At 44.3% G+C, this 22476-nt stretch overlaps 1 protein-coding gene across 1 annotated transcript in view; it reads left to right on the top strand.

Annotated features, from left to right (window-relative positions):
- FBLN1 (fibulin 1) overlaps positions 1-22476 on the top strand; it is a 56031-nt gene that overhangs the window by 14339 nt on the left and 19216 nt on the right. The window contains exons 3-13 of the mRNA XM_048516041.1: positions 1686-1813; positions 6765-6933; positions 8475-8528; positions 10042-10143; positions 11164-11301; positions 13049-13186; positions 13400-13543; positions 15905-16033; positions 19629-19754; positions 21276-21395; positions 22341-22472. Of these exons, the coding sequence (XP_048371998.1) occupies positions 1739-1813; positions 6765-6933; positions 8475-8528; positions 10042-10143; positions 11164-11301; positions 13049-13186; positions 13400-13543; positions 15905-16033; positions 19629-19754; positions 21276-21395; positions 22341-22472 (1327 nt within the window). The 5' untranslated portion in view covers positions 1686-1738. The remainder of the gene's footprint in view (positions 1-1685; positions 1814-6764; positions 6934-8474; positions 8529-10041; positions 10144-11163; positions 11302-13048; positions 13187-13399; positions 13544-15904; positions 16034-19628; positions 19755-21275; positions 21396-22340; positions 22473-22476) is intronic.

The raw sequence follows: 22476 nt of genomic DNA, 5'->3' as shown, positions 1-22476 counted from the left end.
TTATTGTAAGCACGCAAAGTTAAGAAAATGGGAAAATGGGAAAACAGGAACATATTGAAGTTCAGTTTCAGGCTAAAATGGAATTCAGTTTCGAGCCACCTCCAAACTTACACCTATTACACCTTTTTTTATGAAAATGAGCCACATGTTCCAAAGTTCATCGTTGAAAGCTAACAGTTTGCGCACCTGGCATTTTGGGATTGTGTGCAGAGTGAAGTGTAGAGCGCAGAGGTCAGATGGGAAGCAGATAGGCATCAGCTGTATGATGCAGGATGTTGTCATTTTCAGAAAATAATGCTCTTTTCCAACCACTGTTCCTCCTTTACAGCAGAATTCTAAAATTTTCCCTGTTAAACCTATTGAGCTTGATAGATGTTGAAGGGTATAACTCTGCTTAAAATTGCAGTATTAATTTTATAAATCTAGGTCACATTATCCTAGGTACTAAAACAAACAGTCATGTCAGAGTATCATGGGATATATCTAAAGGATAGATGTTAGCTATTGCACCAGAACTTGATTTAAAGAGTTGGGGCAAACAATTTTAAAAATTGGCATGCTGTAGTCACAGCGGCAATGAGTTTTTCAAATCTTCTTTAGAATTAGAATTCTGTTAAAATTGTCCATTTCACAGTTTCTGTATCTAAAGAGTAGAGAAGATTTTTTTAAAAATCCAAGATAGGGCGGGACGTGTTTCCAGTCGCTTGTGCTTAAGAAAGGCCCACACATTTATAATTTGGCCAAAGTGAATCAATGCCTTGAAGTAGCCTTATTGTTGCCTATTAAAAGGAGGGTATTTACAGGGGAAGCTGGGAAAGCTGCTTACTATGTCTCTTGCTCTCTGCTTCCTCCTGTAACCTGTTACTATAACCCCACAACTGAGACCCATTTCCCAATTTAGCAAGAAAAAAAATGATGCCTTATCTCATATCTGTACTACCCAACATCTTGTTTGGTGCTAGCTGTTTTTCTAATCTGGATAACTGGATTCTAATCTGGAGAACCGGGTTTGATTCTCTACTTCTCCACCTGAGTGGCAGAGGCTTATCTGGTGAATTCCTGCTGAGTGATCTTGGGCTTGTCACAGTTCTTCGGAACTCCCTCAGCCCCACCTACCTCACAAAGTGACTATTGTCGGGAGAGGAAAGGAAAGGAGCTTGTAAGCCACTATGGTCGAATCCCCACTACCGTCTTAGCCAGGTTTCAGAACACAAACTAACCAGGTTTGAGGTCGTTTATGTTCTGAAACCTGGCTAAGACGATAGTGGGGATTTGACCGGGGAGGTCGTCCCTCAAACCTGGTTAGTTTGTGTTCTGAAACCTGGCTAAGACGGTAGTGGGGATTCGACCCTTGAGTCTCCTTACAGGAGAGATAGGTGGGATATAAATCCAAATTCCTCCTCCTCCTCCTCCTCCTCCTCCCTCCACCTACCACGTCTCACCACCACCACTTGGCCCTTGCACATGACAGAGCTGTTTTCTCTGATGTTTGAGTTAAATGAAGAATTTAAAACATTATTATGGGACAGCCTAAATGTTTGGTCATGACGTTCCCAGCCATATTCTTTGCCTGCTTACCATAGACATCAGGTAGGCTGGATAAAAGTAACCAGATTTGGGCTCAGGGCAGAAATGGCTGTGAGAACGGCCGAGCAGTCTTGAGCGCTGGAATTCTCTCCTTTTAGCATCGCTCAGGAGCAGTGCTGTCTCAGTCTCATGGGAGGCGTGCTGCCTCTGAATGCAACGCCCCGGCAAGCAAGAAGACTGCCAGTCGCACGAAGGTAATTCTACCTGTGAAGACAAAATCGTGAAGGTGAGACTTCGGAGGTGGTGCAGTTTGATAAGTTCCTCTTCTTGAATGAAGAACCGTACTTCACGGGCCCACCCCTGTGCCCCGTCTTCCTTTACCCTCTTGTTGGGTTTCCAGACTATTTTCTAAAGACCCTGGTTTGCTACTTGAAATTGGTGTAGCTTTAATGACCAGAAGAGTAGCAGAGAAAGCTGGCACTTTGCTACTGATTTTCCCATCATGGCAGGGGAGCGATGAATCTGTCCTAAACTTTTGGTTCACACGTTTATTACACTTTATATATTATTAAGCTATCTATATCTTGTCTTTCCTACAGAGTAGAGGCAGCAGTAAAGCCCTTGAGCTCGGTAAATGCCTCATACGGACTGAATATGTGCATTTTATATTTTCTCTTATGTTCTCAAATTCTCCTGTGTCTTTTTTCGGGAAGTATTTACTTCAGCCAGCGAGAGCCCTCATGTGGCCAGTCTTAAAACACAGCATGAAGGAGATGTTTGCCTCTGTCAAATGACAGATGACATTTAGTGACCCAGTACGGTTTTCAAGGCAAGAGGTGACCAGAGATAATTTGTCGTTGCCTGCCGGTGTGTAGTAACACTAGCCTTCCTTGATGGTATCCCATCCAAGTGCTAACCAGGGCTGTCTCTACTTAGCTGACAATAATTAGGCTAGCCTGGACTATTCAGATCAGGTCAATACATGACAATTGACATTATTTTAATTTATTTACTTATTCACGAAATTTGAACCCTGATTTCTGCCCATCGGGGCTACCAAGGTAGCTAACAATTAAAACAAACCCTCCTAAAAGCAATTACAACCCAAACTAAAATATGCCTTTAAAAGCATAGGCAATAATAGAGCAGGAAGGAAGGACTTGAAGTTGACTGTAGTAGTCAGTAGGTTCAGAGGCATTCCTTCTGCTATGTTGGCCCCAAACTGTGTAGAGCTTTGAAGGTCAACACCTGCACCTGGAAAGAAACTGGGAGCCATACCAGGTACTTCATGGCAACTGGCAGGGAGTGGATAAGGGAACTTTCTGGCAGTAAACTTAGGCTGAGGCCTCCAGTATCAGCAATGTGGCAAAATCACTTCTGGTGTATGGTAAAAGCTGCTTCTACTGTAGAGTTTTGACCCAAATACCAGAGCATCCCCATGGTTGCCACAATATGGGGATATCACTTCTGATGCACGTTGCTGTGTTGCTGAAGCTGGGGGCCTCTGTCTATATTTACTGCTGGTAAGTTCCCACACTGGCTGGCTGAATGGCGTTACGGGGCTGGGCATGAGAGCAGGGGTCCGCCACTGCCAGCGGGGTCTGGCAACCCAACTTTTGAAGCTGGAACTAGTAATTAGGGCAGATCTTGAACTGCCACTAAAAAAAGCAGTCCCAAGTCTTGATCTCCACCTCATCCATATTGTCTAGGACACAGGTGTCAAACTCGCAGCCCTCCAGATGTTATGGACTACAGTTCCCATCATCCCATGCCAGCATCATGCTGGCAGGGGATGATGGGAACTGTAGTCCATAACATCTGGAGGGCCGCGAGTTTGACACCTGTGGTCTAGGGGTACCGAACACATCACGTGGCAGTGGTCTTTTCTGCGTTTTGATTTTTCTCGCTTCTAAATTCCTGTTTTGCTCCCTTTAGTGGCTGCTTTGATATAACACAAGATTAAGGCTGACATGAAACCCTGCTGTTTAAATCTGAAGGAAGATACGTTGGGCTTAAACTTGTTTTATAACGAATCAGTCACTAGCAGAACACATGTTGAACTGGCCCCCTCCCTCCCTGAAGAAACAGGAACGAATAGTTGTCGGGCTTATCTTCCAATTACTGCACTGCATTTATCAGATGTACCTTTTCTGTAATACAAGAGTCCTTCTTTGCGGGTAAGAATTAGAACTAATGAAAGGAAACATTTCTTCACGTAACGCGTGTTTGGAATATGCTGCCACAGAAGGTGGTGATGGCCACTAACCTGGCTTTAAAAGGGGCTTGGGTAGCTTTATGGAGGAGAAGTCGATTTATGGCTACCAATCTTGATCCTTCTTGATCTGAGATTGCAAATGCCTTAGCAGACCAAGGCCCTTTCCCCACTTACTTTAAGCCCCGCTTTTCTGAGGGAGAGTAGCTGGGTCCGCTCAACATCCCTCACCGAGGGGCGCCACAGGCTGCAGCTTACGCCCGATGCTGCTGCAATGTACCGCCCCTTCAGCACGCGAAAAGCATTCCTGGCGCTCTTTCAAAGCCTTTTGCAATTGACCCACGCAGCCGAGCGAAGTGCGTCGAGAACTGTGGCTAAGCCACTCAGGGATGCTGGCAGCTGGGGATTACTTGGCGCAGCAATCCTCAGAAAAGGGTAAGTGGGGAAAGGGCCCAGGTGCTCAGGAGCAGCAGCAGCAGAAGGCCATTACTTTCACATCCTGCATATGAGCACCCAAAAGCATCTGGTGGGCCACTGCAAGTAGCAGAGTGCTGGACAAGATGGACTCTGGTCTGATCCAACAGGCTCGTTCTTATGTTCTTTATTGGTTAAGACTCAAAGGTCTTCCACCCAATCCGCTTTTCAATTGTAGGTGTGGAAAATGCGTGTCAGAAAATGAAAAATAATATACTTTGCTGAAATTGAATGTTTTATTAATAGCAGGATTGGAGAGCCTCAGATTAAGGGGATGAACCAGAACAGTTTGATTAAAGGAGAATTTTAGCTTTTACAACGAATTCCACCCCTGTCATCATCCCCAAATACTCAGTAATAGGGCTGCCGCTGTAAAGGGAAAGGTGGGGAGAAATCCCTAGGATTGGCTCCCAGCTGCCCAACTAGGGTTGGTGGAGAGCCAGCCATCTGGCTTCTCTGCTGCAAGATCAAAAAGCATAAGCATAAGCATAAGCATTTTATTGTCATTGTGCACGCACAACGAAATTTACAGCAGCATTCCTCGATGCACACAATTTCAGACTCATACATCATCCTCACTTTCCCCTTCCTCCACCCATCCCTACACAGCCCCAAATACATCAATATGAAGCAGCGGAGTTTAGCATAGCCACAGCTCTAGAGTAGAAGCTGTCTCTAAGCCTCTTTGTCCTAGTTCTGAGGGCCCTGTAGCGTCTGCCAGATGGTAACGGATTGAAAGAGAGTGTGCTGGATGAGGCGGGTCCCCTCAAGAATATTTTGGGCTTTTATTTAGGCTTCGGGGCATTGCCAGGTCTTCTGGGGAGGGAAGAGGGCAGCCGATAATCCTCTGTGCAGTAGTGATCACCCTTTGGAGCGCCTTCCTATTCGCCACTGTGCAACTGGAGAACCATACACAGATGCAATATGGAAAATGCGTGTCAGAAAATGAAAAATAATATACTTTGCTGAAATTGAATGTTTTATTAATAGCAGGATTGGAGAGCCTCAGATTAAGGGGATGAACCAGAACAGTTTGATTAAAGGAGAATTTTAGCTTTTACAACGAATTCCACCCCTGTCATCATCCCCAAATACTCAGTAATAGGGCTGCCGCTGTAAAGGGAAAGGTGGGGAGAAATCCCTAGGATTGGCTCCCAGCTGCCCAACTAGGGTTGGTGGAGAGCCAGCCATCTGGCTTCTCTGCTGCAAGATCAAAAAGCATAAGCATAAGCATAAGCATTTTATTGTCATTGTGCACGCACAACGAAATTTACAGCAGCATTCCTCGATGCACACAATTTCAGACTCATACATCATCCTCACTTCCCCTTCCTCCACCCATCCCTACACAGCCCCAAATACATCAATATGAAGCAGCGGAGTTCATCATAGCCACAGCTCTAGAGTAGAAGCTGTCTCTAAGCCTCTTTGTCCTAGTTCTGAGAGCCCTGTATCGTCTGCCAGATGGTAACAGTTTAAAAAGAGAGTGTGCTGGATGAGACGGGTCCCTCAGAATATTTTGGGCTTTATTTAGGCTTCGGGCATTATAGATTTCTTCCAAGGAGGGGAGAGGGCAGCCGATAATCCTCTGTGCAGTAGTGATCACCCTTTGGAGCGCCTTCCTATTCGCCACTGTGCAACTGGAGAACCATACACAGATGCAATATGGAAAATGCGTGTCAGAAAATGAAAAATAATATACTTTGCTGAAATTGAATGTTTTATTAATAGCAGGATTGGAGAGCCTCAGATTAAGGGGATGAACCAGAACAGTTTGATTAAAGGAGAATTTTAGCTTTTTACAACGAATTCCACCCCTGTCATCATCCCCAAATACTCAGTAATAGGGCTGCCGCTGTAAAGGGAAAGGTGGGGAGAAATCCCTAGGATTGGCTCCCAGCTGCCCAACTAGGGTTGGTGGAGAGCCAGCCATCTGGCTTCTCTGCTGCAAGATCAAAAAGCATAAGCATAAGCATAAGCATTTTATTGTCATTGTGCACGCACAACGAAATTTACAGCAGCATTCCTCGATGCACACAATTTCAGACTCATACATCATCCTCACTTTCCCCTTCCTCCACCCATCCCTACACAGCCCCAAATACATCAATATGAAGCAGCGGAGTTTAGCATAGCCACAGCTCTAGAGTAGAAGCTGTCTCTAAGCCTCTTTGTCCTAGTTCTGAGAGCCCTGTATCGTCTGCCAGATGGTAACAGTTTGAAAAGAGAGTGTGCTGGATGAGACGGGTCCCTCAGAATATTTTGGGCTTTATTTAGGCTTCGGGCATTATAGATTTCTTCCAAGGAGGGGAGAGGGCAGCCGATAATCCTCTGTGCAGTAGTGATCACCCTTTGGAGCGCCTTCCTATTCGCCACTGTGCAACTGGAGAACCATACACAGATGCAATATGGAAAATGCGTGTCAGAAAATGAAAAATAATATACTTTGCTGAAATTGAATGTTTTATTAATAGCAGGATTGGAGAGCCTCAGATTAAGGGGAAGAAATACGGTGGTATCTGAAAGCTCTGTGAAAATTGCATTTTGGCAGAAATGCTGTTACTGCTGCTTTATGGGGAATGTGGCTCGAAAGCAAGGGAACAGCTGTGAACAGAGCCTGCAGATGGGATATCAGTGCGGACTGGTCTTCAGAGCTTGCTGTGTTGAGGGGCAGGAAGACGCTGACCCATCAGTTGTGGACGGCCCCAACAGAGACTTAGGTAAGATCTGTCAAGAGACATTCTTCAAACAGGTACAAATGGCAACAAATGGAGCAATACAGCGTGCACTGTGTGTACTAGTGCATGCAAGCAATAAATTGCAGTGCACCTGTATATAAAGTTAATATAGCTTCATTGCAATGACAGCAAATTACAAATGTTCATAATGCATATACAAACAGCAACCATTCGTTGTGCATCTAGAAGCAACCGACTGCAGTAATGAAACACAAACTTACGGTTAATATAACCTCCGCACATGCAGAATAATGCACTGTTAATCCACTTTCACAAATGTTTGCAAGTGGATTTTGCTATTCTGCACAGTGAAATCCAGCTGCAAAGTGCATTAAAAGTGGATTGAAAGTGCGTTATTCTGCATGTGTGGAAGATAGTCGGTGAAAATGGTACTTGCTTCAGGCAGGTAATGAAATTATTTATATGAGGTCATGCAGGATGTAGCATAGGAGTCCCTGGCTTGATCTCTGTGGGTTCCATGGTGCCTGCCAACACCTCTCCTGGTGACCACCAATGGTTAGAAAGTGGGTGGAGCCAGATGGCACTCCTCCCCAGAAAGGCTATGGATTGGCCATTGGAGACTTGATTGGCTATGCAGATTTTTCAAAACTTTGACAGCAGCTGCCATCACAAAGATCTTCACTGTATGTAAAGGTAAGCTGCAGTAGCCATTTTGTGGCTGGGCTCAACCTGCTGTAGCAAAATTGCACATTGTGCCCACAAGCTCAAAAAGGTTGGGAACCCCTTGGTATTTAGAGTTGTGTAGCTTCAGGATTTACCGTCGTTTGATGTTGCCAAAGAGGCTTAGAGACAGCTTCTACTCTAGAGCTGTGGCTATGCTAAACTCCGCGGCTTCGTGTTGATGTGTTTGGGGCTGTGTAGGGATGGGTGGAGGAAGGGGAAAGTGAGGATGGGGTGTGAGTCTGAAATTGTGTGCATCTAGGAATGCTGCTGTAAATTTCGTTGTGCGTGCCCAATGACAATAAAATGCTTATGCTTATAACAGGACTATAACCTTGGTTGGTACATTATATGGTTCTCTAAGGAGAGCCACCTTGGAGTGGGAGGGAGTCGTGCCATTTCCAGTCTACCTGCATCTGGGTATTGCCAGAACTGCATGAAAAAGCCATATAGTTCCATCCTCTTGTGGCAGTGTATTAATTGACTGTTTCATCCAATGGTCGCCATGGGGAGGCACTTCCAAGATGGTACTGAAAGGTCAAGAATTGACTAGGTGTCAAACTCGCGGCCCTCCAGACGTTATGGACTACAGTTCCCATCATCCCCTGCCAGCATCATGCTGGCAGAGGATGATGGGAACTGTAGTCCATAACATCTGGAGGGCCGTGAGTTTGACACCTGTGGACTAGGGCCACTAGATAAGAAACGGCTGTAGAGCAAAAATACAAATGCATTTATTACAATGCATAAACCAGAAGAGGGGGCGGGGTCTTAGAGTAGCCATGCGAGGAGCTGGCGTTTCATTTTTACAAGGTTGCCCCTTCTGTTCCTTTTCAATGTAGCACTACCAGTAGAGGTTGACCACGAGGACCCTTACCGTCATGACCGTTGCAGAGGTGAGTAATTTCATGTTCCATCGTGGCTGCACTTGGCTAGCTTTAAGTCAAAGGATGTGCACAGAATTAAGCTTCCTGTGGGGTTTGTGTACAGCTGCAAAGAGACGTTTGACACTTTATGAGAAAAGTTTGCTGGAATCTCAGTAGCCAGCGGAGTGCCTGAGTAAGATTTTCATGGATACTGGTAGGATTCCAGTGCTCTTCATCATTCACAATACTAAAACCAGGGGGCACACATTAAAAATGCTGGGGGGGGGGGGGGGGGGGGAGAATTAGGACTAATAGAAGGAAACATTTCTTCATGTAACGTGTGATTGGTGTTTGGAATATGCTGCCACAGGAGTGTGTGTGTGTGTGTGGGGGGGGGGACTAACCTGGATAGCTTTTAAAGGGGTTTGGACAGATTGATGGAGGAGTCCTCCTTGATCTGAGATTGCAAATGCCTTAGCAGACCAGGTGCTCGGGAGCAGCAGTAGCAGAAGGCCATTGCTGTCACATCCTGCATGTGAGCTCCCAAAGGCACCTGGTGGGCCACTGCGAGTAGCAGAGTGCTGGACTAGATGGATTCTGGTTTGATCCAGCAGGCTCGTTCTTATGTTCTTATTCATTGCTCCTCCCTTCGACTATTCAAACAAATATAATTTACATAAGGGAGGAAATTTTGAGAAATAAGAATGGGCATTATTTCTCGTGATTAGCAAAATGTGTGTTAGTTATAGAATTCAGGTTTTCTTGTCACATAATGTGGATTATTCTGTGACAGAAACAGACTATTTTTCTTATCTGGTGAAAACTCTGGAAGTGGGAAGTTCCTCCAGGAAGCTGGAGCTGTGCAACAGAAGGGGCTGCCCATGTGCAATTGAAAGCTTTCTCTGAGAGCCAGTGTGGTGTAGTGGTTAAGAGCAGGTGGATACTAATCTGGAGAACTGGGTTTGATTCCCCACTCTGCCCGAGTGGCTGAGGCTTATCTGGTTAACCAGATGCGTTTCTGCATTCCTACATTCCTGCTGGGTGACATTGGGTTCTTCGGAACTCTCTCTGTCACAGTTCTTCGGAACTCTCTCAGCCCCACCAACTCACAAGGTGTCTGTTGTGGGGAGGGGAAGGGGAAGGAACTTGTAAGCCACTTTGAGTCTCTTTACAGGAGAGAAAGGTGGGGTATAAATCCAACTTCTTCTTCTTCATGTAACAGCAATGGTGTACACAGAGCAAGAGAGAGTAACAGTCCACTTCAGTGAATCTGTGCCTAACAGTCAGAGACAGGGCAGATGGCATCCATCTTTGTAACTTGGCAATATTGCCTAATTCTAATGTCCTGATTTCAAGTGGATATTGACAGTACTATTCTGCACTGGATTTGAACTGTTCATTTCAAATGAATTACTTGCTGTCCTCTAATGGAAATCACAGAAACTGGTGAAGCTTAAATTGCTGAGGTTTGTCTCGGGAACTTTTTAATGGGAAGAGTGAACTCTGTTCTGCTACTAACCATAGCTTGTTCTTGGTTTCCTAGGAGGTGGTCCTTGCACACAGCAATGTAGGGATACAGGGTCCAGTGTTCTCTGCTCTTGCTTTATGGGCTACCAGCTTCAGCCAGATGGCTTCACTTGCGAAGGTAAAGAAGGGTGATTATTCTATTGCTTTTACCTGTATGCCATGCACTTCTGGACCCAGGTTTGAAAGGAATGATGGGGGAATATGTTCTGTTCTGTGTGTTGTTATTGTATGTTGGTGCTGCACTTTGCACTTTTCTACATTAAAATAATCTGTATTGTTTTCTTAGTTGTTTTAGATTTTGTCCAGTGGGCATAGTGCAATACAGGGGAAACTCGGTTTTCGTTGGTAATCCATCCGAAAAGAATCGATGAAAACCGAAACCGATGAAAACCGAGGCAAACTTTTCCATAGGAATCAATGTAAATCCAATTAATCTGTTCTAGGCTCTCCAAAAAACATACCAAAAAACACATTTTGGGGTGAATAAACATAGCGTTTAATGCTGAAAACAGTAACAAACAATAACACTAGGTACCAGCTTCAGAGCCAGTGGACCAATGTCGCACCAGAAAGCTGTCCAAAGAGGTCTGTTTCTGACGCCTCTTTAAGATTTGTCTGAAACGGGGCAAGACATTGTCATTAAACAAGTTGCAGACACGGCCTGCAACAGCTTTGTCCGGGTGGTTTTTCTCCACAAACCCCCTGCACCTTATTGCAAATCGATGAAAACCGAGGCAAATCAATGAAAACTGAGGCAAATTTTTCACTGAAAAAAATCGATGAAAACTGAAACCGATGAAAACCGAGGTTCCACTGAAGTTGTTTAGCTTTATGGAAATATATCTTTAGAACTGTTGAGTGTATTTCCAATTTTTTTTACACGTCCACCATAAATGATAAAAAGTCCCTTCATGGGGTTCACATTTCCAACACTTATCTGAAATGTCTACATCTTTGAGTTCACGGCATTCCTGTTGTTAGAAATAAGCTTTTGTTGTTCTGAAATAAACTTTCGTTATTTTGTTATTTGTTCACTCTTCGCTGCTTGAATTCCTGCAAAATTATTTTGGCCACCTAAGGATACATGCTGGAATTGTGAGTTTGCAGTTTCATGCCTTTTCACCTGAATTCTCTCTAGATATCAATGAGTGTATCACTGCAGACCACAATTGTGGCATTGGACAAATTTGTATCAATACGCTAGGATCTTTCCGTTGTCAACGCGAGACCAGTTGTGGAACTGGTTATGAACTAACAGAGCAAAATCTTTGCAAAGGTATGTATCAAATTTTAATCCTTTCCCCCCCTTTTTGCCTGAAAATACAAGAGATGTGCTTCTGTGCCTAATGTTGTTAAGCTATTTTATTCTCTTTTCACTGTGGGTTGGATTATCTGGAAGAATTTGGAGAAGTAGTAGGTCTTTCCTTGCCCAAGCATCTGGTCTTTGTGTTGAAGCCCTTTGCTGAGGACTGGAAGAGTCTTGCAAGCAAAATTCACCACAGAATAAGGGGTTGCATCAGTGGAAGGGCGGGGGTGGGAGGGGGGAGAAGAGCTGTGTAAGATGGCTTCGGTCTCCCTCTTCTGCTCATGGTTTGCCACATCAGCGGAGCAACAAAAGGGAGAATTTACCAAATTTCCTCTCCTCCCTGCACCCAACACCTTCTGTGAACTCTTCCAGTGGCTACAATCCTGTGTTAGGCCCAGTTGACACGAAATGTGGCAAGTTGGCTTGCCAAGTAAATCCTGATATTCGTAGCAATGAATGTAATCCTCTTTTGGGTGACAGCCATTGGGGAACCATGGTGGACCACCGCTACAGGTGATTGCTGACTTATGCTAGTCACTTATTAGGGCCTTCTCATACAGCGTGTGAAGGGGTTTGTTCATTGTGAGTTTATATGAACGCTTGAGCATATGCACAGCTGTTTGGAGTGTTTGGAGCTGTTACTGCCACACAAAGGGCAGAACTAGACCTTGTGTTTGTGCCGTCTCTTACCCTCAGACTTGAGAGGGAGGCTTGATTAGAGAATCAGAGAGGGAGGGATCAAGACACTAGAAATCTGGTTCTGGTGCGTTTTCCGGGCTGTGTGGCCGTGGTCTGGTGGATTTTGTTCCTAATCTAGGAACACAAGAAATCCTTTTCTCTACTCCTCTGACGTTATCCCTTTGGAGCAGCAGTGACGTAGTGGTTAAGAGCAGGTGGATTCTAATCTGGAGGATCCAGGTTTGATTCCCCGCTCCGCCACTTGAGCTCTGGAGTCTTATCTGGGGAATTCAGATTAGTCTGTGCACTCCCACACACGCCAGCTGTGTGACCTTTGGCTAGTCAGAGTTCTTCTGAGCTCTCTCAGCCCCACGCACCTCACAGGGTGTTTGTTGTGAGGGGGGAAGGGAAAGGAGATTGTAAGCCCCTTTGAGTCTCCTACAGGAGAGAAAGGGGCGATATAAATCCAAACTCCTCCTCCTCCTCCTCCTCCTCCTCTTCTTCTTCTTCTTCTTCTTCTTCTTCTTCTTCTTCTTCTTCTTCTATGTGCATATTGCTACTCTCAGGAAAATGTACTTCCTCCTGCTTCTCACACATCCACTTTCACACGCTCTTCTCCATCTTGCAACCATGAGAGCAGGACGCAGGTCCTGTATCTCTCTCCATCCTCTCAGAAGCTAAGCAGGGCTGGCCCTGGTGAGTATTTGGGTGGGTGACCTCCAAGGAACACCAGAGTCGTGATACAGAGGCAGGTGATGTCAAACCATCCCCCAAATCTCTTGCCTTGAGAACTGTACAGGTCCCCACATGCAGCTGTGGGCAGCATAAAAAAAAATAAAAAATCCCAGTTAGCTGTTGTGGGGTTGGGGCCATGTGTTTGTTGAGATATCATCTAGTTCCATCTGAAAATTGCAGCATAAATGTGATGTTAGGACGCAAATGAGTTTGGCCTTATCTCCTTAACTGCTTCTTGTGTCTGAATAGTGATGTGACCGCCGTGCATTTCTGCTAACAGATTCTTTCTTTTGTGACGTACTAGATATTGACGAGTGTGAGACTGGTACTCATAACTGCCTCCCCGATTTTATCTGTCAGAATACTCCAGGATCCTTCCGTTGCCGGCCCAAGCAACAGTGCAAGAGCGGCTTTATACAAGATGCGCTCGGCAATTGTATTGGTAAGGCCTGCTGTACCTCCTACCTGGTTCCCGCGGACGTGAATCTGTCTGCCTTTCCCACTCGCTCCATTTACCTCTTGGGAAATTCTTCCGTCTTATACTGTTGATGCCAATGCTTTTGTCTTTTTTCAAGACATGTTTTCAGTTAGGATTTGCTTTATTGTTTGTTTATGGAAAAGAATTTTGTTTTACATTTAACTTGTACTCTTGCAGATATTAATGAGTGCCAAAGTGAGAATCCACCATGCTCAACCGGCCAGACGTGTATCAACACGGATGGCTCTTTTGCTTGCCAGCGGACTGTGCCCAACTGCGGCCGGGGCTATCACCTTAATGAAGAAGGGACCAGATGTGTCGGTCAGTAGCAGCTACAAACACAACCTATTGTGTCCTGTAGTGTTCTCGGAAAAATGAAAAGTACAGTGGGGCAAACACATTGGAATAGGTTCAGAAATAATGCAACTTACTCAGTTTGGTTGAAAAACTTTCACTTAGGTCCATTTTCAACTGGTAATGATTTTGATCCACAAAATAATTTTGAACCGCTATCAAAACTTCAGGAAGGGGTGACTTAACCAATCCAGTTGGGAAAAAAAACTATCTTCACACATTTAAAAAAATGGAAAAGCCATAAGTTTCTTTCCCTTCTGTACTTCAAGCCTTTTTCTGTTCTTCTTCTTTACTAAAGAAGAAGTTATCTGTGCTCTATCTGTGTGTCCTGTTTATCTTGTTGTTCACCACCCTGAGCCCTCCGGGGGAGGGCGGTATACAAGTATAAGTAATTAATTAATTAATTAATTAATTAATTAATTAATTAATCTTGTCCCCATTTGCGCTTTTTTCTACCAACAGCCACTCACTGGTGTAATGCCCATTGGGCAAGGTGGGCAGCTGCCCAGGGCATCACCTTGTGGGGGGCATCAAAATGCTGGGTTCGTTTTTGGGTATTTTAGTGGTTTTCCATTTTCGGCCTGCAGGGGGTGGAGTTTTTAGGCTAGCGGCACCAAAATCTCAGGATATCATCAGGAGTCTGTCCTTATGCTACCCCCCACGTTTGGTGAGGTTTGGTTCAGGGAGTCCAAAATTATGGACCCCCAAAAGGGGTGCCCCTATCCCCCATTGTTTCCAATGGGAGCTAATAGGAGATGTGGGCTACAGTTTGAGGGTCCATAACATTGGCCCTCCTGAACCAAACTGCACCAAACTTGGGGGGTATCATTAGGGCAGTCTCCTGATGAGACCCTGAAGTTTTGGTGCCGATACATCCAAAAATGCGCCCCCTGCAGGAACATTCCAGAAATTTGCCCAAGAATCTTTGTTCTGCATTGAGTTTTCTGTATTGCTGTCCATGGGGGTTGCAGCCTGGGGGAGGTCATTTCTGAAGGCATAGTCTCAAAACTTTCAGGGTCTCATCAGGAGACTGCCCTGATGATACCCCCCAGGTTTGGTGCAGTTTGGTTCAGGGGGGGCAAAGTTAAGGACCCTCAAAGGTGTAGGCCCATCTCCTATTAGCTCCCATTGGAAACAATGGGGGATGGGGCACCCCCTTTGGGAGTCCATAACTTTGGACTCCTTGAACCAAACCTCCCCAGATTTGGGGAGTAGCATAAGGACAGTATCCTGATGATACGCTGAAAATGTGGTGCTGATATGTCTAAAAATGCACCCCCTGCAGGCACCAATGTCCTGGTGCAAAAAAAAATTGGTTGTGGTGGAGTGGCCGCCCATGGGGGGGGGGGGGCATCCAACTCAGGTTCTGCCCAGGGCTACAGTTTGCCCAGGGCTGCCTCGTTACGTCCCTGCAGCCACTAACTTCCTTCAGATCACGTTTCAAATTTGTGCACAAACAGTGTCATCAATTATTGTGTTAGAGTTGTCTGGGGAACACAATGGCAAACCACCCCATAAACTTGCCTAGTAAAACTGATAATTTGACATCACCCCATGGGTCAGTAATGACCCAGTGCTTTCACAGTGCCTTTTTTAAGGTAGACAAAGCATGCTAGCCTCACAGTGTGTTTGACTAAATTCACAGGAACTTACGTCTGGTTTGTTTGTTTGTTTATTATATTTATATACCGTATTTATATTTATATTATTTTTATATTTATATAAATATTATATTTATATTATTTATATTTATTATATTTATATACATTTAGACAAATGTATGCGGCTAGGATGCTTAGAGTGTTAGTTAAAACTCCACCATAAAGCTCAATCAGGTCCGTAGCCAGAAATGTGTATGTGGGAAGGGGGTGAGTACCCTAGTGGGGGATGCGGTTGCTTGGTTCCCATTATCCCAGATGTAGAGGTTCATTTAGTGGGACCTGATGATGTCAAGCGTGGGGGTCCAGCACTGCTACAATTATGCCCCATTGACTAGCAGTATTAATAATAGCACCTCACCCACCACAAGGTATATACCTCATGGTTTCTGTGTGTAGCCACAACTACGTGACTTCAAATTCAGTAAGTGACTGTGAATCGGGTGGCCAACCTATGGTGCTCCAGCATGGCCAATTGGGAATTGTAGTCCGTGAACATCCTATGCTGAATGGAAAAAGAGAGTTGGCCTGTTAGTGCCAGATTTTGCCTCCTGTCTCCAGTTTCCAAGTGAAATACACTCTTGCACAGAATAGCTGGCAGTCGGTTTTGCTTATCTCTTCCATTCTGTTTTCACCTGAAATTATCTTTCCAACCCTTCTCTTTTCCAAGATGTGGATGAGTGCTTGGCACCTAATCATCCCTGTGGAGAAGGTCACATTTGTATCAATTCCCCTGGCAGCTACCGCTGTGAGTGTCGACCGGGCTACTATTTTGATGGGATCAGTAGATCTTGTGTTGGTAAGTAACTCCTACTGGCCTTTTCTTTAGCCCAGTTTTCCATCCCTTGGAGAAAGATAATACAACTGCATATAAAAAACCCAATAATAAATAAATAAATAAATAAATAAATAAATTTTGCTTTTACAACAAGGATACCTGCACCACCATCTTGAACAAACTCTTAGTTCATTAACTCTTCTACAGCTTAGTTTTACCATTGAAGTGAAATGATAGATTGGTATGTCTCTTTCCTCCCCCACAGCAATAGTCAGCTGGTACTTGTTTCGTTGTTGTTGTGGGTTTGTTTGTATTTTTGGTTTAAGCGTTGAAGTTCCCTAGTACTACAATGTCCGTAGAAGCTGAAGTGGCTGAACGGAAGCTATTATACTGTGGTCACATTATGAGAAGACAAAGATGTTGAAGCAGCAGCTTTACTCGGAGTAGACCACCTTGCAGGATGCAATGTAGACAAGAACTGAAAGACACACAGTCACCAGTGCAGTTGTGTTTATTGCTAACTACTGACAAAGTGCTCCGCCAGACCACAGGTGTTATGCACACGGCACCTGCTAGAAGGAGGGTCCAGCTGTCATTTAGATTTTGCTCATCTAAACACATGTTCTGGCAAAAGAGTCACTGGAAAAGACAATAATTCTGGGAAAAGTTGAAGGCAGCAGGAAATGAGGAGGAAGCCACGGCCCTCAGTTTGCGAGGCCTGAGCGTGGCTGTTAAAAATAGGACGTTTTAAAGGACATTGACTCATAAGGTTGCCATGAGTCTGAAGAGACTTGACAGTGCTTGATACACACACACATGTAAGCAGAGGCGCAAAGGACAGGGCTTTTGAGGAGGATCTTAACAGTTGGACTGAAAAGTTAAACAGAATTCATTTTATCTAAGCCCATTTGAATCCTGACCTATGTGATACGGAGATGGAGCAAGCAACTCTAAAAATTTGGGTGCTGTGTGGTTTCCGGGCTGTATGGCCGTGTTCTAGCAGCATTCTCTCCTGACGTTTCGCCTGCATCTGTGGCTGGCATCTTCAGAGGATCTGATGTTGGGAAAGCAAGTGGAGTATATATATCTGTAGGAGTGTCCAGGGTGGGTGGAGAAACATTGTCTATGAGTAACAAAGAAGGCAACCAGGTCAATAGTTGAGGGCATCTGAATAGAAGTATGAGTAACAATGAAGACTACAGCATGGGAGTGTAATCCAATGGAGCATAGCAAGGTCACTGGTGGGAGCATCTGAATAGAAGTATCCTGGCCTTTGTTTCTTTTGTCTAGGGTCAATCACTGTGTTTGTGTGGAGCTGGTTAGACACTGTCTTGACTCTAGTATTTTTTCAACACCTGGCAGCCAAGTTCTGTTCATTTTTCATACGGTTTCTTTTCCTGCTTCCATAATGTTAAGAATTGTCCAAAAGTAGTAGCTTATGGATTTCAATTGCTTCTCTGTAGTGTAGTCTGGCGTGAAGGTGGCTTTCAGAGTGGTCCGGTGAATTTCTGTTTTTTCAAAATAATATTCTATGTCCAAGGTTGGTTTATCATGTGTTCTGCTATTGCTGATTTTCTGGCTGAAAATAGTCTGCGAGATTGCCCTTTTCGTGTTCTTTGATGTCACGTGTCGTTCGCGCCATGCGTTTGAAGGTGATTCCTATGTAGACTTGTCCACGAGCTGCATGGTATGCGATAGACTCCTGAAGTAGCTAAAAGGATCCCACTCTTATCCTTTTGCTGAAGCGTAGCATCTGTTGAATTTTCTTAGTGGAGTTCTGTAAGATTGTTTTGTAGGTTGTGCTTCTTCATCAAGGTGATTTCCTGAAGCGATCAGTGAAGTTTCCCTTTGATGTGTATGGTAAGAACACTTTCCCTCTAGATGGCTCTCTTTTATCTTTGTTCATGTAGAAGCATTGTTGGTGGTCTTGCAGCCCTTCTGATTTCTTTATTAGAGTAACCATAAGCCTGTAGAGCCCAACCCTGTTTAGGTGATTCAATTCATGTGGAGGTGAGAGTCTTTCACAGATTCTGTTTGGCGCCGATGTACCAAAGTTTTATGGCGGTAAGCTCCTTTTTTTTGCCCTGGATGGTGATTGGAGTTTTGTGTAGATATCTGGTCATTAATGCATTAGGTTTTCACTGTATACTGTGTGTCCCCAATTGCTGGTTTGGTTTGCGGATGACTAAAACATCTAAAAATGGCAGTTTTCCTTCATTTTCATCTTCTTCCATAGTGAATTGGATGTTTGGGTGGATCTTGTTGATATGGTCCAGGAACTTGTTTAGTTCTTCTTCTCCGCAGCTCCAAATGGGGAATGTGTCATCCACATAAGGGAACCATATGGTGGAAGCTTCTTTGGTGCTGTTTTCAGGGAAGCTTGATTTCCATCCAAAATGTTCCCATATAAAAATTAGCTATTACAGGGCTAAGAGAGAGAGGGGCTACCCATGGCTACCCCATCTTCTTCTGTTCATAGTATTCATTATCCCACTGGAAGATAGCCCCAGTAGTAGAGTATCAATGTTGAAACAGGGCTGTGATGTCTTTTGGGAATTTCTACAGATTTAATGGAGAATTGTCATGAATTTATTCTGCTATGGGGACCTTGGTGAATAGGGAAACCACATCAAAACTGATCAGTTAGTCATTGGGGTTGAGTTTGAGTTTGCTGATTTTTTCAATGAAGTGAGTTGAGTCCTTAATGTAATGTGTAGTAAGTCCAATATGGATTTGCAGTTGTGTGGCCAGAAACTTTGCCAAATCATATGTAGGAGATCCAATTGCACTCACAATAGGTCTGAGTGGAGTGGAGTCCTTGTGGATTTTTTGCAGGCGAAACGTCAGGAGAGAATGCTGCTAGAACACGGCCATACAGCCCGGAAACCACACAGCACCCAAGTGATTCCGGCCGTGAAAGCCTTCGACAACTCTAAAAATGCACAGATGGTTGGGTGCCATGTTGAAGTGGTTTGAGAATCAGAAGAGGAGGAGTTTGGATTTATACCCCGCCTTTCTCTCCTGTAAGGAGACTCAAGGTCGCTTACAAGCTCTTTTCCCTTCCTCTCCCCACAACAGACTCCTTGTGAAGTAGGTGGGGCTGAGACAGTTCTGAAGAACTGTGACTAGCCCAAGGCCACTCAGCAGCAACGTAGGAGTGCAGAAACACATCTGGTTCACCAGATAAGCCTCCGCCACTCAGGTGGAGGAGTGGGGAATCAAACCTGGTTCTCCAGATTAGTATCCACGTGCTCTTAACCACTATACCACGCTGGCTCTCAGTCTTGAAACGTAGGTTTTACAGGTGCTCTGTGGATGTTTTCTTGAGAGATATTAACTGGGCGCTAAAGCCCAAGCCCGTGGTGGCGAACCTTTGGCACTCCAGATGTTATGGACTACAATTCCCATCAGCCCCTGCCAGCATGGCCAATTGGCCAATCCCATGCTGGCAGGGGCTGATAGTATGAAGTCCCTGCTGATATAAGGATTATAACTGCTGTCTTCTCTGAGTCAATCATCCTGTTCACGGATACAGGTATTTTAAAATACGTGATTTGTCATGATTGCTGTATAAAGAGGCCACTACCAAGATTTTTGCATGCTCTTCTTTCCATAGATGTGAATGAATGTCGACGTTACCCTGGTCGCCTGTGCGCTCACAAATGTGAAAACACACCTGGATCTTACTACTGCAGCTGTACTATGGGTTTCAGACTTTCACCTGACGGGAGGTCATGCGAAGGTAGCTGCTTCAACCACAAATCAGAGAAATCGGATTGCTTTGTACTGTCAGGCAATACAGTGAACAGCTCAACTTAATCCCCATATACTCTTTCAGATTCGTATATTGTGCTAAAACCCCAAGTATTTAATAGGTTTGTGCAGCCAAAGTGGCACCTTCAGTTGTTCTATGAAGTAGCTACTTGGGTTGCTGGATGTATTCAAATTAACAGGAAAATACAGGATTAATTTCTCAGTCTGGGACTCCTTAACACGCAGTTGAGGCATTCCTGAGCATTTAGGTGTAGTTATGGTGTTGTTATTGTTACAGTTTGGAAAAGTCTCAGGCATTAGAGAATGTGTAATATAGGTGTGTGCTATGACATACACAGTTGGCTCTTTAATTTCTGAAATTGTAAATTAAAGGAGAACATGTGCGTGCCATAGCATGCATCTTCTGATGATTTGTATTATAAATTCTCCAATGCACAAGCCTCTTCCAAATGTTAAATGCAAAATATTTAAAGTATTTTGTTTGTGCCTAAATACAGGAGAACTTTTAGCACACTTCAGTGTTTTGCATCAGCAGTTCTGGAGGGTGGCTGAAAACCAGTTCCTTTAAACAACTATTTTGGTCCCTGAAGTGCTTGGGAATTAGAGACATTAGTCCCCGTTTTTCCTTGGTATCCCATGTGGCCGCAGCACAGCTGAATATTTCTCCTCTGAGAGCCTAAACTCTGCCGGGCCCTCTCTTTAGCTAAATGTAAAATTCTCCCCTCTTCTTTAAGACAAGGAGGGGTTAAAAAAGTACCACATCATGAAAGATTGTGCTGAGTTTTAATTGCATTGTAAAGCTGAACAAGATCAGCTAACCATATAATTTCCTTCCTTCCTTTTTCTCTTTCTCTTTCTCTTTCTCTTTCTCTTTCTCTTTCTCTCACTCTCTCTCCCTTCTTTCTTTCTTTCTTTCTTTCTTTCTTTCTTTCTTTCTTTCTTTCTTTCTTTCTTTCTTTCTTTCTTTCTTTCTTTCTTTCTTTCTTTCTTTCTTTCTTTCTTTCTTTCTTTCTTTCTTTCTCCCTTTCTCCCTTTCTCCCTTTCTCCCTCCCTCCCTCTCTTTCTTTCTTTCTTTCTTTCTTTCTTTCTTTCTTTCTTTCTTTCTTTCTTTCTTTCTTTCTTTCTTTCTTTCTTTCTTTCTTTCTTTCTTTCTTTCTTTCTTTCTTTCTTTCTTTCTTTCTTTCTCTCTCTCTCTCTCTCTCCCTCCTTCCCTCCTTCCCTCCCTCCTTCCCTCCTTCCCTCCCTTCCCTCCCTCCCTCCCTCCCTTCCTTCCTTCCTTCCTTCCTTCCTTCCTTCCTTCCTTCCTTCCTTCCTTCCTTCCTTCCTTCCTTCCTTCCTTCCTTCCTTCCTTCCTTCCTTCCTTCCTTCCTTCCTTCCTTCCTTCCTTCCTTCCTTCCTTCCAAGTTTCTTTCTGATGAAAATATGGTGCGAATCAACCCCTTTCAGTACTTAACAATAAGATCAAATATTGTGTTTTTGTTGGTTTTAGATCTGAATGAGTGTGAAAGCAATCCCTGCAGCCAAGAGTGTGCTAATGTGTATGGTTCTTACCAGTGCTATTGTCGTCGGGGGTATCAGCTTAGTGATGTGGATGGAATCACCTGTGAAGGTGAGTAACTTTGATGCCACCTTGTCAAAAGTTTGGCAGCACCTCAGAGGCTAACATTTCTTTCAACACGAGCTTTTGGAATCAGAAAAGCTTAATATGGAAAGGAATGTTCATCTCTACGGTAACGCCTGACCTTGTTTGGTTTGGCTTCAACAGAAAAAGCAGGGTATAAATGCTGCAAATAAACGGCTACCCCTTTGCAATTATATTAAGTCAGTTGTACAATTATACTAAGGTAGGCCATTGATCAGCTGCCTGCTTTGTCTGGTGGCAGCTGTCAGATGAATCTCTATCGCAGGCAGCAGCAGAATCCCAGCTAGGTTAAGGCTGTCTTCTTCTTCTTGAAAGCCTGTGCTGGGGAAGAGGTCACTGTAGTCTATGAACCTGCCTCTCTCTTGAGCCAAGCTTGCAGGTTACGGTGGTCTCAGTGCCCACATCTTGGAGTTTGAAGTTTCTGTAAAGAAGTATTCTTCCAGAATGTGCTGGGCTCAACATGTGTAGGAAAATATACTGTTAATGTTTTGTTTGAAGAAGAAGAGGAGTTTGGATTTATACCCCACCTTTCTCTCCTGTAAGGAGACTCAAGGTGGCTTACAAGCTCCTTTCCCTTCCCTTCCCCGCAACAGACACCTTGTGAGGTAGGTGGAGCTGAGAGACTTCTGAACGAACTGTGACTAGCCCAAAGTAATCCAGCAGGAATGTAGGAGTGCAGAAACACATCTGCTTCACCAGATAAGTCTCTGCCATTTATGTGGAGGAGTGTGGAATCAAACCTGGTTCTCCAGATCCATCAGCTCTTAACCATTACATCATGCTGGCGAGCAGAAATATTTCCATGGAAACCTGCAGGAAGTTTAACCACCCAATCTGGACGGGGACAAGGGTCTTGCAACAAGACCTTGGAAGCCTGTTTTCTGTTTCCTAATTTGGGAATATGCTTTTCAGATATTGATGAGTGTGCCTTACCGACTGGAGGACATATATGTGCCTATCGATGCAACAACGTTCCGGGCAGTTTTCAGTGTACTTGCCCCTCTTCTGGTTATAAGCTGGCATCAAACGCGCGGAACTGCCAAGGTAT

This window comes from Sphaerodactylus townsendi, linkage group LG14, assembly GCF_021028975.2.
Source record: "Sphaerodactylus townsendi isolate TG3544 linkage group LG14, MPM_Stown_v2.3, whole genome shotgun sequence".
Classification (NCBI taxonomy): Eukaryota; Metazoa; Chordata; class Lepidosauria; order Squamata; family Sphaerodactylidae; genus Sphaerodactylus; species Sphaerodactylus townsendi.
Note: the sequence above shows the minus strand (reverse complement) of the source record. Positions and strands in the feature narration are given on the sequence as shown.